This window comes from Lonchura striata, chromosome 6, assembly GCF_046129695.1.
Source record: "Lonchura striata isolate bLonStr1 chromosome 6, bLonStr1.mat, whole genome shotgun sequence".
Taxonomy (NCBI): Eukaryota; Metazoa; Chordata; class Aves; order Passeriformes; family Estrildidae; genus Lonchura; species Lonchura striata.
Genome location: NC_134608.1, coordinates 56,125,842 through 56,142,943, shown reverse-complemented (window position 1 = coordinate 56,142,943; position 17,102 = coordinate 56,125,842). Strand labels below are relative to the sequence as shown.

General features: G+C 40.3%; 1 protein-coding gene across 6 annotated transcripts in view; it reads left to right on the top strand.

Annotated features, from left to right (window-relative positions):
- Positions 1 to 706: 706 nt before the first annotated feature.
- The window catches only part of ANO5 (anoctamin 5), a 55,939-nt gene continuing 39,543 nt past the window's right edge, over positions 707 to 17,102 (top strand). For 4 of the 6 annotated variants that reach the window (XM_031505093.2, XM_031505091.2, XM_031505090.2 and 1 more), the window contains exons 1-3: positions 707 to 835; positions 10,764 to 10,808; positions 13,063 to 13,127. In XM_031505093.2, the coding sequence (XP_031360953.1) occupies positions 775 to 835; positions 10,764 to 10,808; positions 13,063 to 13,127 (171 nt within the window). In that variant the 5' untranslated portion in view covers positions 707 to 774. The remainder of the gene's footprint in view (positions 836 to 10,763; positions 10,809 to 13,062; positions 13,128 to 17,102) is intronic. The other 2 variants (XM_031505094.2, XM_031505092.2) reach the window with 1 other exon arrangement.

Below are 17,102 nucleotides of genomic sequence, written 5' to 3'. Positions count from 1 at the left end.
GTCCATGATATCCATCTCAGGTCCATGATATCCATCTCGGATCCATGATATCCATCTCAGGTCCATGATATCCATCCCAGGTCCATGATATCCATCTCAGGTCCATGATATCCATCTTGGATCCATGATATCCATCTTGGATCCATGATACCCATCTCGGGTCCATGATATCCATCTCGGGTCCATGATACCCATCTCGGGTCCTTGATATCCATCTCGGGTCACTTACGCCATGACCAGCACCTGGGCATCCCCAGATATGGCCATCTCTTGGCCGAGCCACTCGTAAATTGGGTTTCAACTTAACCAGGTTTTCCTGCGAGGTTGGGGGGAGGGGGGGGGGGGGCTTCTCATGCAAACGAGCATAATATAACAAGTATCCAGTATTACACATTTCATACAAGGAATGGCGCGAATTATGTTTACTACACATAACAATAGCAGCTTTTATGGGTGTAATTTTTGGGTTTGCGATAAGTGCCGATAACAGAGGGCTGTTTCAGACTGAAACGCTTGCGCTGCGCCCAGGCGCCTTACGCTGCTGGGGGTGCACACGCCGCTTGGGAGGGGACGCAGGCGGGACGGCCGAACCCAAAGCACACACGGCGGGCAGGCGGCTCTCGGGCACTCCGCCTAATTTCGGGTTTGGCTGCGCCCAGGCCAGCCCAGCCCCCGGCCCGGAGCCGCCCCGCTCCGCCCCGCGGGCAGTGCGCATGCATGGGCCCGCCCTGAGTCACCGCTCCGCGCCCGGCGGAAAGGCGGCGGGCGGCCACCATGAGCCGCCTGGGGAGGAGAGCCAACGAGACCCTCATCGAGATGGCTCTGTCGGCGGACGGTAGGACAGGCGGCGAGGGGGGAGATGGTGGTTCTGTTCCGCCCCTGTGCCCCGCGGGGCGAGGAGCGAGGCGGGCGCAGGGTGAGGGTCTGCGGGCTCTGGCTCCCCCGGTTCCTCTGCCCAGCCGGCGGCTGTGAGGTGGGGCTGATCTCGGGTGAGTCCTGGCCTCTCCCGCGTCGAGCCTTTAATCCTTCGGCTTTCACTGGAGAAGAGCAAAACCACTTCTCCGTGAGCACGATCCAGCTGTGACTCGATCTTTATAATCCTCAGATAAAACGAAGGCTCTCGTACCAGCGCCCTGCCAAGAACAAAAGCTAGAGAATCCGCTTGATTCTTATCTTTACGAGACAGAGCAGATAGAAAGGTCCCTCTGCCGGACAGCAAACTTCAGCCGCCCTGGAGAGCAGCTGGGACGGGGGCTGGCTCCCAGGGCTGAGGTGGCCCTTTCGGGGTGGTCCCAGCGCCTGGGGAGGTGTGAGCAGCCTTCCCCCCTTTCCTCCCCCTTTCCTCCCCCTTTCCTCCCCCTTTCCTCCCCCTTTCCTCCCCCTTTCCTCCCCCTTTCCTCCCCCTTTCCTCCCCCTTTCCTCCCCCTTTCCTCCCCCTTTCCTCCCCCTTTCCTCCCCCTTTCCTCCCCCTTTCCTCCCCCTTTCCTCCCCCTTTCCTCCCCCTTTCCTCCCCCTTTCCTCCCCCTTTCCTCCCCTCGCCCCGTCCCAGACAGACCCCGCGACAGGGCATCTGCAGCCACTGGGTTTGTGCCCAGGCCTTGCTTTTTAGCTGTAGCCATGTTACAGTTTCCAATTCATGTCAGTGTGGGATGTCATTACTTAAAATAAATGTGGTCCTGTTAGGATTTTGTGAAATAACGTGACGCAAGTGTGTGTTTATCAGCACCTCACCTGGCAACGTGAATCAACAGTCTGAAGCAAGAGAGCATGTTGATGTTTTCAGAGTGAGACTGTATAGTTTTGGGGGTTTTTTTTCAAAAAAGGAAAATGCTGACCTAGAAAAATTTCTTTTTTTTGGGAATAATGCTTTGTCATCAGTCCTAGAAGTGAAAATCTTAAAGCAGGAAAGAACCACTAAGTCCCTGTGTTGGCTTCTTGGGTTATCTGTTCTCCTTTACAACTTGTCTGTTTTAGAAAAACATATATAGAGCCATTTTAAACACCTCGAGCACTAGCGGCAAATCATGATTTTCAGAATATTTGTCAGTCTTGTTTCAGAGAGGTGTGATGGCAACATTGGCTGTGAAAGGAACCAAAAGAGGAGCTTTGTAGTGGCAGCAGGGAGGGGTGTCCAGCCGTGGGGAGGCAGCAGGTGCCAGCCAAGCTTTGCCCTCGCTGAGAGCGCCCGGAGGAGCTGGCAGGAGGAGCCGGTGGAGCTGGCAGCTCCTTGGGAACCCAGCAGATGGACACTGCATTCTCCTGGCCAGAGATCCTGTTCCACAGGCGATGTGAGAGACCTGAGTCATTGCCCATCCCATTGCCCGGGGGCGATGCAAAGTGCTGGGACTGAGCTGCTCCCTCTGTGGGTTATTCTTCTGAAGTAGCTTGAGGCTAAAAAATATTTACAGAACACACAAAATATTCCTATTTAGGGAATGATTCTGTGAAGTCAGATTTGTAAACTTCATTCTGCATTATTCAGTTTTCCCATGAGCCTTTTGGGGTTTTTATAGTAAAAAATAGAGAATATAAGGAGATTTGAGGGGTTTCAGTGTTCAAGGATGATTAAGAAGGATTTGCCATATAGTAGCACATAACTCTCCATACAAAATCATATTCTAATTCAGTTCAATTTTGTTAATTAACCACTTTTCTTAAAGAGAAACAAATTGAATATGGGGTGAAGTGAGTAGGCTTTTTAAAAGTTATGTTAATTTGTTGCCCAAAAGTCTCTCAAGGTTAAAAAGCCCACAGAAAATTCCTTAAATTATTGTTTAGAAAAGCTAATGGTTTACATATACTGCCAGTAGGAGTTCTTATACATCTAAACATATGCTTTGTACCTTTTAGGAAAAGCCTCTTAAGGCTCTAGGTATCTGATGTGAACAGGGAGGGCCTGTGCAAGTCAATAGGAACAAGGCAGGAGAGAAAACATCTGTTACTCATTTTCTTTAAAGACATGTTTCTATTTGGGTAGTATATGTCTATGTAATTCTGATTTACTACTGTTGTTCATTAAACTTGATTTCCGGGGAACAGGTTATGGGGTGCAAAACTCTACCAGCAAGAGAAAGTTTAACTTGCCTGTTTAGAGCCTGTATGCCAAAACTTTTACCTTGAAGGAAGCATCGTGGCTTCCTGTTGAATTACATCTGTGTGAGGTAAAAAATTCCAATTTTGTGTGTGTGATTTTGCTTCCTGTTGGAAGGTGTGTGTCATTTACCCCAAATATGAAAGTCTAAGAAAACTGAATTTGAAAAATTGAAATGTAAATATTAGAGGAAGGAGGCTATATTATGTTGCTAGGATTATTTATGTTTGCGTTCACTTTCAATAGCTTTTTTTCCCTAGCATGTTTAGGCTGCAGTAGCTAAACATGCTGGGGAAATGTTTATATATTTATATATATCCCAAGTCTGCCAGTTTTCTGGAAGCTGGCTGCATGCCGTGATTTGAAGTATGCTGCCTGTATATGCATGGCTCCTCTTCCAGAACTTCCAGGAGCCTGATTTGCACTCAAAACGCTCTAAGTGATCTTAATTCAAATGCTTACTTAGGTTGGTTGTCATCTTGCTTGCTTCCCTCTGAAAAAGGTGGAAAAACCTCAGCAAAAGGCAGTGGTGCTTGTGCCACAACAGTGCTTGTGCCAGTGTGTTGGCATCTTGCATTCAGGGCCAAATCCTGCTGTTATTTATTAAAATGGTACTGAACTTGATTGATCAGAATTCATACCAGTAACATAAAATACAGGCCTCCGTTCAAAACTACATCTGTCTCTAATTACTGTCATAGTGTATGTAGTAATTTCTGATCTATTTGTGGAAACGTTGAATGGGAGATCATGTTCCCACAGGCTGAAACCAAAGGGTTTGTTAAGAGGAAAGCTGTTTGGTAGTTAATTCCTAGGTAATGAAATAAAAGCTCCAAGAAATTTAGACATAGTTCATAATAGAAAAGGCAGGGGAGAAAATACACTTTTAGCCCAACCAGTGTCTGGTTTCTGAGTGGAATTTCTTTACTGGCAGCCATGTGTCACTGCAGGGGCACAGTGTAAATATAGGTTGTTTATTGGAAGTTAAACCTCTTTCTAACAGAAAACCCCTGTTTGTAGCAGGAAAACCTGCTTTTGGGAACTCATCCCAACAACTTGTGTCATATCACTGTATAGCTATGGTGCTTCTAATGTGAAAATGAAAATGTCAAGCCCATTCCACTGCAGCTGGATTTTTCTCCAAAGATGGTGTCAGTTTAAAAAAAAATTGCTCTTGGACAGCATTTTCATTTTAGGTGAGCACCCTGCATACGAGATTAAACTCACTGTCTGCAGTTCAGTGAATAGGAAAGGAAGGATTAAGTCCCCTACATGCCATTTAAATCCAGCAGCAATTTTGTGGGATATTCAGGCCACATTTTGGAAAACTGGGAAATACAGCTGGATTCCTAGAAATCATTAAGGTTGAAAAAGACCTCTGAGATCCCTCAGGTGCTGAGCTGAGGGATGGTCCTGCCATGACAGATGAAAGCATTTTAGTCTCTTTGTAACAAGGGACCTACAATTTCACTTTCCCGCTCAGAATATGAAAGAAAATGGTCTGCAGCTGTCTCTCCCATTCCTGGAGGAATGGTTTGGCTGAGTGAGGGGCAAAGATTCTGGATTGTGAATGCCAAATAAACACCCAGAAAGCCACTAGGGTCTCTTCTGGTGTAGGGCAGAGTGGTGTTCTCTCAGTGACTCCCTCTCTATCAGTTTGCTGCTGAGGCATTGCCTGGTGTGCTGTGCTGTTCTGAGGTGTTCCCTACAGAAATAAACTGATAACTGGATTATCAAATGGAAGTACACTTTAACCTTTATGTACCAAGACTTAATAATTACTGTGATACAAGGATAAGACAAAAGAGCATTGATGAAAATATCCTTCAAAAATTGTGCTTGTGAACTGTTGGCATATAATTTGTGAAAAAAACCCCAAACAAGCGAATAAACAAAACCACCAAGAAACCAAATACAATGTCTTCATATTTTGTATCTTTAAACCAATAAGTTGCATATGCACATGGAGAAGACAAATAGTCATCTAACCTAATTGTGTCATCAGGAAGGTATAGGTAATGTGAAAATGTGATCAGCTGTTAAGAGGCGAGGTAATAATGCAGTGAATTTTTGCATTAGTTTTTATTGTAATCTGGGGATTGAGCCAAAGAGCAGTGTAATTACCAGGTTGTATTTTCTTATCTAGTAGTAATTTTATTATATTTGCTGATAGCTTTCCACGTGCATGTGTGTATAAATGCAGAAAGGGGAAGGAAGGTTCTTGTGTTCTATTGCTAGGGATAGTTCTTGCAGTTATAACAATAGTTGTAGAGGGATTTACTGTTATTTGCTGAGTACTGAAGCTGAATAACATGTCAGAAATTATTTCTAGAATAAAGTTTGTCCGTAGTTACACATTTTGTAGCCTTGTTTATTTTGTTGTAACAACTATAACATTTTGTGTTAGATTAAACACTGTGTGGGGCAGGAAGTGAGTCTGTTGGGATTTGTTTATTTGAATTTTACTATATAGATATATGTTTTTTTATTGAAATCTAAAGTTGTTAAAGCTGTGATGTTCATGCCTTTGTTCACCAGTGGCTCTCAGCGAGGACCAGTAGACATGGTGAAGTTCCAAACATATTTTTTAGGGAGTAGATCTTTGCATGAAGGGCAGTCTTCTAACTGGAAATCCCAAGGGATTCTCATCTTCTTTACTAGGCTTGAAAGGGTAAATATGAAATTTGAGGCCTTTGGCAAGCTAGCAGAACCCCAGCAAGCCGTGTGGGTAGGGCTCACGATGCAGATGGTTGTCCTTTCATTGCTGTACTAGCCCTAAATTAGAAAGGGCCCTGTGGTTTGTTATTCAAAGGGGTTGTCTTAACTGTTGGGTAGGAAATCAGAAAGTCTATGTTTGCACAATTTATAGTGTGCTAGAAATATACCATGCCAACAAGTAATGGTTAGCAGATGTGGATTTCAGGCCACTTGGTTCTGCAAACCACTTTGACTACTTTAGTTCTGTTAATTGACTGGTGCTTACATACAAAAAGTTTAGGCAATGGAAGCCATGGCCCATTGCCCTGATTTTCTTGATTGATAGGAGCAGTTTCTCTTTGGGATCAGTATAGGAATTCCATAATTTTTAAAGTAATTTGGACAAAAATGCCGATTCTTCTAAGTCTTGCAAATCTGCCATTTGTTTATAAAATGTCTTCCTGTACTGGTATATTTTCATGTTGTGTAATGTGAGAAAATGAAATACTTGGTGAATACAGTAGCAAAATTTACAATGATGCATTTCATTGGAAGCATAACCAGAAAAGTACTGAGTGAGGTAGAGCATAACGAAGCAGAAGGAGCAAAAATTTGCCATTTAAATTTGCCAAATTAAATGTCTGGCTAACATTAAATTGAGGAATACCACCAGAGGACAGTAAACTTGAGGTGATTTTTTAAAAAATACATATTGCTATATTTACATCATTCATTTCCTAGTTTATGTATCCCTTTTCATTTACAACATCTATAGAAGATCTGTCATACAAGGGTAGGAATGTAATGTGTGTGCACAGAATGAATAGTTCATTGGGCCCTCCACTAGTTTTGGATGCTTGTGTACTGCAAACATGGAAAGAAATTGGAGACTGTTGCCTAAGGGTTTGTATCAGTGATTTCAGTGGAAGTTGGAGAAATGCATTAATGAGTGGTGCTGTGAAGTGATCATTGTGTCTCTGGGCACACTGGAAAAGCAAGTCTGTGCCTAACACTTGTTGAAGTGCTTCCATTGGGCCGTGGTGAAAAACATTCCCGCAGTTCCTCTTTCTCCATTGTAGCTTGAGGGAGAGGCAGGAGCACCTGGCACTTCCATGTGTGTGCAAGGCCATTGCTGGAGCTGTTTATTGCCTCTGCAGTCAGTGCTGATAAATCCGGCCCTGAATATATAAATACTCTTAAAGGCAAGCAAGCACAGCCCTAGTGCTCATGCTTTGTCAGAACTCCTGCAGTCTGGTGTTTCTACCATCCTGTTCTGCTGAGATTTGTTTGGCATTCTAGTCCCTCATACTTGCATGCATGTAAATGCTGTGCACTTTAAAAATACCTGACTTAATCAATCTATTCCTACTCTGGGCTTTCTTTTTTAACTGCATTTGAACCTGTTAATCAGTTTATGTGTCATTCTGCAGAACAATGATACCTGGGAGGTCTGAATGCTCACAGCATGCTTTGAGTCCTGCCTGTGCTGGTACATAAAATATGGTGATGATTATTACCTGAACTGCATTAAAATGCCATTCAAGTTCTCTGTTACAACATTATGTTTGTGGGTGTTTTGCTAAAAACAGATTTTCACAACTTCTCTTTTTATTGAATGTATTCCCTTTTTTGCTATCCCAGTGGCTTTTAATCAAAAGGGGAGGTGGTTTTGTGGTTCTTTAAAAGGGAGGCAGCTGAAGGTAAACATCCCATTTTGATTTAAAATACCCAGTTACTATACTTGAGATTAGGACTAGAACCACGTGTTTTTTCCAAATGCTAAATGAGATTTCATTACTATTAGGAACAGATTTCCAAATATTGATGCCTATGTAAAGTTCTTTTACTTCTGATGTGTTGATAATTACGTCTTCTCTGGAAGTACTTGTCTAATAATAAAACACATGAAGAAAATTACTATGTCAGTGAAGCAGCCTACACTTGAATGCAATCTTCTTCTCTTAAGGAACTAACAAGATTCTTTTAAAATATTCACAATAGATTTTCTTGGCTTTACTAAGAATGTTTTCATTGTTAAATAGTTTTAAATTTTTAGAAGCATCTCTGTGGGTGCATGCATCACCACTTCAGTCATCATTTTAGGATTGAACCTTTAGCTCAGCAGCAGTTTTACTCTTCAGACAATACCAGCTGGAGTAGCAACCTTATCTTGCTTTCTTACAAGTCAGCTCAGTGGGTTTCCAGTTCCCAGTGGCAGCTCCATCCAGCTGTGGAGGATGTGATCAGTATGTGCCTAAGTTTAGTTGATAAGTCATTTTAAAGCTGCTTTCCTTATATATGAAAGCACTTGAAATAGTCATTATGATGCTTACTTGGAGGAAGCAACTCATTTTTCTTTCCTGCTGGCCAGGCCTGGTCATTGAATAATGTCAGGGGGTTTATCAAGATAGTAACTTCAAAACATCTAGGCATAATGTTTTCTTTCATAGCATGCTAAAGATGAATATTGGGAATTTTCTTCATAGTACAAAGTAGCTACTTCATAACAACTGCAGTGTAAGTTTCAGGATTTCTTAGGATTTTTGTTGGTTTATCTGTTTGTTTTCATTTTACCTGGACCATCAAAATTTTGCTCTAGGGATAGGCATGTGTATAAACTAACATGCCAATGTGTCAGACATGTGTAGAACAGTGTCAATGGTCTGAGAGCTCCTTGCTTGGTTTTTCTGGCTGAAAAGGATGCTGTTATTGTGTCTCTGAAAATTGTGGAAATAATTGAAAGCAGAATTTTGGAAACAATACTGAAATAGCAGAATCAATAATAATACTGTCTTGCTGCTGCTAAACACCTGCATGAGAATCCTGTCTGTGGTTTTTCCTGTGGAATAGCTGTATCACAGGTCTTAAATGTGCAAATGCAAATGATTTTCTAGTTTTAGTAACAAAACAAATTTTGATCCCTAAAAATGTCTATTCATCTGCCACCTGATTTTTGAGGCACCATTTACATATGCAAATGTTTTTAGTGGTATGAACAACCTGTCAAGAGCTCTACTTGGTGCAGATGAATCAGGATTATAGAAGTTTGAAGAAAGGGAAGCTTAAAAGCCTTCTCTTGCTGTGTTTTCTGATGCAGAGTTGCTCTGAACTGTGCCAGACAGCAGCATCTGCACACCAGCTGCACCATGCCCAGCTGTACCTCAAGTGCAGCATCATCAGCCAAGCTTTTTTCTTTGCCACCTCCCAGCAGACTTGGACTTACTGAGGGTGCTGAAGTAAAAGGATTGTCATCTTCCAGCGAAATTGTGGGTGAGATGCAGTTAAAGGGGCTGGAGCATCCGTGGCTGGGACTGTGCTAGTTATTATAACAGCCAAGGATTTTTTCATTGGCTTTTGAAGATGAGTAGCACAGTCCAGCCACACCTGCATGGCTAAAATCCCTTCTCTCCCTAGCAAGGCATATTTCTCTGTAATACTCTTTTGGTGACCAGACTCCTGTATCCTCCAGAGCGTGCTTCTTCTCCAGCTAGGAGAGTGCTGGAAGCTGAAAACGTTCTTCAAAGCTGAAAAACCATTCTTCCAAGTGCACCAATAGTTGAGTAAGAAGTCCTGTGGTTAGGTCTGTCCTAGGGCTTTTACTTGCCTAGTCGAGGCACTGCTGTTGTGGCCAGGATGTGACCTGTGACAGGTTGCATTCCTCCAACAGAAAGTGCAGTTCCTTTTCTGGTGCTGCTTGCCTAGCTGCAGCTACTATCAGAAAACAGAGTCTGTGGGAGGCCTTGACTTACAATGCCATCCTTACTTTTTTGCAATAGCACTGAACACATGTACTTTTACTTTTTCCTAACTCATCAGTTTTGGCATGAAGAAAAAAGAAGTGATTCTGGCACTGTGAACAAATTTGAAGTATTGTAGAATTTCTGATTATTTAATTGCACAGGGAGCTATTTTTATGCTTGTTACATAAATCATAAGATTACAGTAATGAAAGGACCTGTTTTGTGAATAAACTACTTATATTTTAAGAAATTAAATCAACCTTGATTATTTTCTTCAGTCTTCAGTACTAAATGTTCATTTGTGTTGTGGGCTACTGTTGTTCTTGTCATTCGGGTCTGTAATTGAAGTAGAAGTGGTCTGTAATTCTTAGGGTGGCATACCAAAAGTTTCCAAGTAGGTTGCCCTGCAGCTGGGTGTAGTTTGGGACAGCATATGTTGCCTTATATTGCAGAATTATAGGCCATAGGAAGGTTATTTATTTACAGTAACGTGCACACTGCCAAGGCAGATGTGTTTAAGGAGTTACACATAATAGCTGTGCTAAAGACACCAGTTACACTGGGAAAGAGGCATTTCTTTCAGGTAGGATACATGCACTCCCATGAACAACAGTGATTTGAACAAATAATAAAATTACACATTTCTGAAATAATTTAGTGAGGTTTAATAGTCATGGAGTTGCACTGGAGTTAGTTTTGAACAAAAAACATTTCAAAGAGTTTCTGCTATTTATACAAATTTTATAATAAAGGGCCGCTTCATTTAGTAAGTGTCCTTGTTTGTTGTTCTTGGTGTGCAGATATTTTTAGATCTGTTTATATACCTAAAAGCATGTAGTGTTGAAGAATGAGGGCATACCCTTAAATAGGGAATTTTATCAGAATATTATTGTTTTACTCCCATCTTTAGATATGAAGCAGTAATTTAATGAAGAATTTCAAAAGCCTTTTCTTGACTAGTAGAAACTGTTATGGTCCTCCCCGCAGCTGATAAGGAAAAGTGGCATCCTTGTTTGTGTTGCTGAATAAAGCCTGGACAAAAAGGTGAATGTTGGTGTTCCAAGAGGAGCCAGTGCCATGCTTTCTGTCTAAGTTGCAGTCTCTGGTGTCCAGGGCTTATTCTTTTGCTTTGTAGAGTGGCTGTATTGTAAAGGATAGAGAAGAATGATGAAATGAGTTCATGTTGAAGTGAATTTTACTTCTGGTTCTTACTGAAGTGTTTTTTCCTTTCAAAGATGACATTGCGATTCTCACCAAGTTCAAGCCATCACATTCAGAAGGTATTGTACTAACACGTGTTTTACCTTTCTCCCTTCTTCTGTTTCCTCTATCCATTTTTCTGGTTTTTTTTCTGCTTGGAGTCTATTGCAAATCAGACTTCAGTTAATGTGAGTCATTGGTATCACATGTGAGCCAGGTCTTTTGCAATGTGATTTGCAAGTCAGTTGTTGGCTATCTGTTGGCAGCTCTCCTGCTTGAGACCTAGCTGTGCATTTACATTCGTGGTGCTTGGTGCAGTTCTGGGATGAGGCCTCTTTACACCTTCCTGTGTGGTTTGGGTGTGCATTGCTTGTGCTGCCTGTGTTCAGGAATCTGATTACATGTTTTACAAGGAGTGGACATATTCAGTATGTTGTACTTTTCAGTTAATATATGTCTTGAGTTCTCTTTTTACTTTCTCGTGTGCTGCCCTAGGGTTATTCAGGTTTATTCTGGTGGAGCAGAGATACCAAGAGGATTTCCTTCCACAAGTTGCATAAGTAATCAGCTGTGGTACTGGGAAGGCATTTAAAATGTGGAACTCTCAATTTTATTTGTTCTCAGGTTGGACTTTCACAATTACAGAGAGGATAAAATTCAGAATGGCTGCCCTCCCCCACTCCAAGGCTGTCATAGGCCATTGAATCTGTTCAAGTTCACCGAGCAGTATAGAAAATGGAATGTTCCTGCTGCAGGGACCAGACAGTTTCTGGCCTGGAATAGGAGAGTTGTGTGACAAAACATCTGTGTTTCTGCTCCTGGGCCCTGGGCTGATACTTTTGGCCAAGTCTGCAGTAGCACCTGCCTCCCAGGGCTTTAGACAGCACAGGTAGCAGAGCGTGGTAGGGTTGCTCCCATTCTCCCTGGTGTTCAGATTGTCTCTACTAATACAAATTTTCCAGGTATAGTTTGCCTTAGCAGAATAGCATGCAACAGTGTTAACTGTCTTGGCATTCAGAAACTTATTTGTTGTATTTTACATACCATTGCTTGGTTTCTCATCATACCATATGTATAGCTAAAAATTACAGAGACCATTTTCTGTAAGTGAACTTTGAAGGAGAAGAATTGTAGGAAACAAAATGCTCTCAAGGTGTACTTAAGTAGCTTATTATATATTTTTGAAGAACGACTTTATATCCTGCCTGGATGCAATTTTGACATCAAATATTTGCAGATTACAAAAAGAAAATAGGCTCGTTTTATTGGCAGAAATAATGTAACTATAGTTGTCTTGGCAGTGGTCCAGTGTAAATCTGTCCAGTCTAGACTACTCAGCAGTGCTTCCTTAATGGAGGAAGAAGATGAATCCTCTTTTCTGAAAGAAAGAGACAATGGTATCTCTAGACACAGTCTAGATTTTGATCAGCTGTTTTCAAAACTGCTTATCCTTTTCTGGTGGAGTGATATAGATGCCTGATTGAAGAGACTGGTCTGCCTAATCAGCAGAGATGGTTGCTTACAAAAACCTTCTTGGAGCAGGAGCCTAGCTTATGGGCTTGTTGTTCTCCATAGGAAACTGGTGACAGTGTAAAGTCAGAGGCACAAACCCAGCCAGTGTTTTGATCCAATTTAAGATTATGAAGGTACTGAATAGGATTTTCCCTTTAGCATTAGCATTTCACTAATAGTGTCCCACAAATACAATCATTTCACCAAAGAAAGTCATGTTAGAGTTCACTACTGTTGTTAAAACAAAAGCTGTTTTTTTTTGTTTAGTTTGTTTTATCAGCTGTTGTTTTGGACCTGAGATTTTTAGGGTTTGTTTTTTGAACAAGAAGCTAAGTAATAAAGTTCATTTTACTATTCTTGATCCTGTTGTCATGCCTCCATGACATGGGCATTTGTAATCTTGAGGTTATGCATCGACTCCTTCACAAAAAAACCACACCCTAATTTGATCTCTAGCAAACACTTCCACAAGTAATTTGACTTCCATAACCAAGGCAGCAAAACTCTGAGTTGAAAGCCTCTTAGACCTAGCAGATATTTGAGACAAGAAAGGTAAGTGATGACAACAGATTTTTTTTCTATCACAGTTAAAAATACATTTCTGTGAATGCAAGGTTACACCAAGGTAGTACAGACTGAGTATATTGTGTCTTGCAGCATTTTTTCTCAAGTATTTTTGCAGTTGTATGTATTATGAGTATTATTTTCCATCCTTTACTTGTTCGTAGTCCCATGCCTTCAAGGTCCACATCATTTTCAGATAGAAAAATATTTTTTAAAAAGGGATGTATTTATGTGAATCTCTTTTTCAATGTTCCTTAGGGGAAGAATGCAATGGACCTGAAACTATTTCAACTGCAGGATCAGAAATCCCAAGCAGCTCTGAGGTAAGGTGCAGTAGGAATGGTGTTAGTTAACATACTGCTTGGTCAGAGGGAAGAATAGTTGTTGTGAAAAAGACAATTAGCTTTCAAATCTAATTAGATTGTCTTGTACCTCCTTTTTATCCATGTAAAAACTTTCTTCCTGTATTGTTTTGAAAGAGCAAAGCCATGAATATGACGTGACATTCACTGAGTCTCAGAAGAGACTTACCAGTGTTAGTGCTACAGCACTGGTAGAAAACAGTATGAGCTTAATGGTGTTCCCTGTATCAGTCTTGAAATGAGAATCACAGGATCTTTAAATGTTTTGACAGTTGGAAAAACACACTGGTCCTGCACAAACCAGGTAGTTTGTTTTGTGCTGTGTGTCATATTGCTGCCTTGCTGGGGAAGTCAAGGCACACTAGAGTTACATGGCTCTGGGAACCTTGTGACAGTGCAGTAAGAGTCATGAGAAAGCAAATTAAGATTTGAGTAACTAGAGTACCTCATTATGTGCAACATGGAAAGCATCACCAGCTATACATGTTTTCAGTGCTTCATTGCTTAATATGTACAGTACACAATGTCTTGAAGAGGTATTAGTGTGGCCAGTATTCAGTTGAGAAACTGATTCAAAATGAATATTGAAAATATGTCATCTTTACATTGGTATTTTATATTCATTCCTATTGTCTGATTTCTTTATTGTTGTTACATGCTTAGAGGAAGACAGGAAGTTTTAGATAGGAAACGAAACAGCTGTTCTGTCATCTCAGACTGGCCATGAGCACTGATCAGAAAATATGTCTGTTGAATTGAGTGTTGAAATACTGCAGCTGTTCTGCTGAGTTTCTTAAAAGTGAAACATGTCCTCAGCATCTTCTGAGGACCAAATCTGGAGTTGTTCACACAAAGAACTCAGAAGGGCTTCCTAGATTGCACAGGTCTTGGTCTTCTTAGAACATTCAGACATATCATCCCAATGTTTTAATAAATTTACCAGTTCCATTTTAAAACTTGTTCATATGTTCATGCTAGTCCCTTCTGAATCTGTTGTAGGAGTTGTAAGCATCTTTTTCTCCAGGAAAGTTTTCGGTGAATGGCCATATCAAATGCTTCACTGAACAATGGCCATCATACCATGATTAAGCTGATCCTGAGCTAATTATTAGAATCTCTGAGTGGATGACCTAATAGGAGATGACCTATTTCACCAAAGCTTGGAAAAAGTCAGTTCCTGACTTAGGATGTGTGAAAAGGCAGGAAGCATGGGAGAAAGAGTGCAACATGTGTCATATATGTAGGGAAAAGGGATTTCAACCTTGTTTGAAGGATGGAAGATTGATGATGGGGTGGGGAAGGAGAAGGCTTTGATCTTCAGCACATTCATGTCTGGGAAAAATTTATGTGGTATCCTCTCAAAAATCTCTCCTTGGTAACTTCATGCAGCCTTTTCTCTTATCCTCTGCTTACATGTTTCCTTACATAATTATTTTTCTTTATACTTTGTTATTAAATGTCACAAAGTATTGTGATTATTATATTAGCAATATCAGTAAGTAGTTGATAACTTGGGGTTTTTATTTTGTTGTTTTCCTTGTTCCCTCTGAGACGGCTTGTTTGGCCTTAGTTTGTTTCTGCATATCAGGTGTTTATCTGATGTTTGCTTACATTTAAATTAGCACTTTTCAGTGCTTTGCCCTGTCCTACCCAATGAACCCTAACATGTCATTTATCCCATTTTTGCTTTCCATGCATTAGCCAGACATAAAGTTACAGTTACTCTTGATCTTCTTGCCCACACTCTTATCAGTCATGACAGGCTTAGTTCTTGATGATTAATATCCTAGAATTCAGGTTAAGTCTATATTTAAAAGTTCTTCTATTGATTATTTGCAATAGTAAGATAGACCCTCATATTTATGGGATTTTTTTTTTTCATATAGTGTTAATCTTTTGTCTTCATGTGTTGTCACAGTTTCAGTTGTCTTCTGTTTAAACTGGAAGAATTTCTTTTCACTCAGTTATTTTCTAGGCTACCTTTAACATGCTTGATACATTCTGTAGGAATTCAGCAGAACCTTCTATACCAGCATGGTTCCTCCTCCTTTCACCAAGGCCCTTCTGAGCTCAGGTCAATATGCTTTGTTCTTGGCTTGACAGGTAGCAAAATTATTTAATTCCCTATTAAATAATTTTACCTCTATGATAGGCTGGTAATTTTCTTGTCACTTAATAATGTTTCTGCAGTTAAAAAATATGAACATTTTGAATTCTTAAACCAATCTACATTAAGTAATTTTAAAACAGAAATGGAATTAATTTAAAAAAACATTAGGAAAGAGTGAAACAAACTTCCATTCCAGTCACTACTTCATTATGCTTAGGCTGTCTTTTATTTTAGAAGAGAAGAAACATAACATCCAGCAACAGTAAGCTTCTGTTCAGCAGCACAGGAAAAAAGCTAAGGCCTTATTGTTGATTTAGCAACAGAAGAGGGATAAAATAAATCTAGATTTTAATATGGAGAGCAGGAACATTACCCACCCATAATTCAGTGGTTGTTTCTTTCTTTCTTTTGTAATCTGCAAAGGGATATGTGATTTGGATATAAGGAACGATGCAAGTAAAGCAAAAAGTGAAGAACAGTCTGTAGTTAAGCCTGCCAGCATATATGCAAAAGTTGGATGAAGTCCAGAACTCAAAAAGCATTGGAGCACCAATAAGTGGTGCATTTGGTCCTTCATGATTTTGCATTCTTGCCTATTTCACCTTGGATTTTTTCCATTTTTTTTTTAAACTGCTTCTTCTTGAGTCTCATTTTTCTTATTCTTGAATCTCCCATGGGACCAAAAGAAATAAGATCACTTGGACTTCATCAGCTTTTCATATTCCAAGACTTGCAGCATAAATAATTTCTAAATGCTTTGTCATGCGGGGAGGCAAGATGTTTTCCACAAACAGCAGACTGGATAAGGGGAGAAAAAAGGATATAATGGGAGTATTTTCAAATAATTGCTGCAATGGGGACTGCTTCAAATTATGTCCTTGTTAAATCAGTAATACTTAGCCACTTCTGTTAGGGATGGGCAACTGTCTTCAGTGAATCCCTGCATAGTATCTACCTGAATCAGTCTTTATGGAGTTCTTATTCCAAGAAATACATCAATGCCTCTGAAATCCTTTCAAGCAAATTGGAAAATGAATGAAATAAAACCTGAGAAACTTTTTTCCCTCTGTGCTTTCTATTTGTGCAGGAAGCACACTAGAAAAATACATGATGGTGTGTCTGCTCAGGGATTGTAATTAGTTCAGGTTACTAAGTAAATGAAGACTAAATACACTGACAAAATAGAGTTCCTGTGCCTAAGAGGAAACAAGATCACTCAGTTATTTCAAGATTGGAGGAAAGGTTAAAAATTTGAATTTGTATTACATTTTCTAATAGTAAAAGTTCAGGCCATTCAGGTGGGATGAATGTAAAATTAGTACAGCTTTTATGCAAAATTGAATCACCCTGTTTGTAGTTTATCAACATCTGCAAAGGTCCATCTATACAGAGGGCTATTTGTTATTCCAGTTAAAAAGCACAAAGTAATGTAAGATGTTTTCTTGGTATGTATGTGGACTCTGCCTCATAAAAGACAGGAGATTGCACTACTGCCTGAGTAAGATTGCAGGAACTGTGCCCTATTCTACCTGTAAAGAGATTTTGCACAGTTGAATTGATTTTGCACAGTTATACATTAAATTTTTACCTTTCCATTAATTTCACACCAAGAAAATACTTACTAAAAATTCCTGTTAATCAGGATTTTCCATAATGTCACTAGATAATGAGAAAATCTGTGAACAAGCTGTCTTTATTTAAGCCAGGTTAGCAGAAGTAAATTGATAAATTTATTAAAGCAGTGCATTTTTACCACAATTACCACTTGACTCATAGGTTGTCATTTTTCAGAGCAGCAGGTGCTGCAGGTGTTCCAAATTAATTGG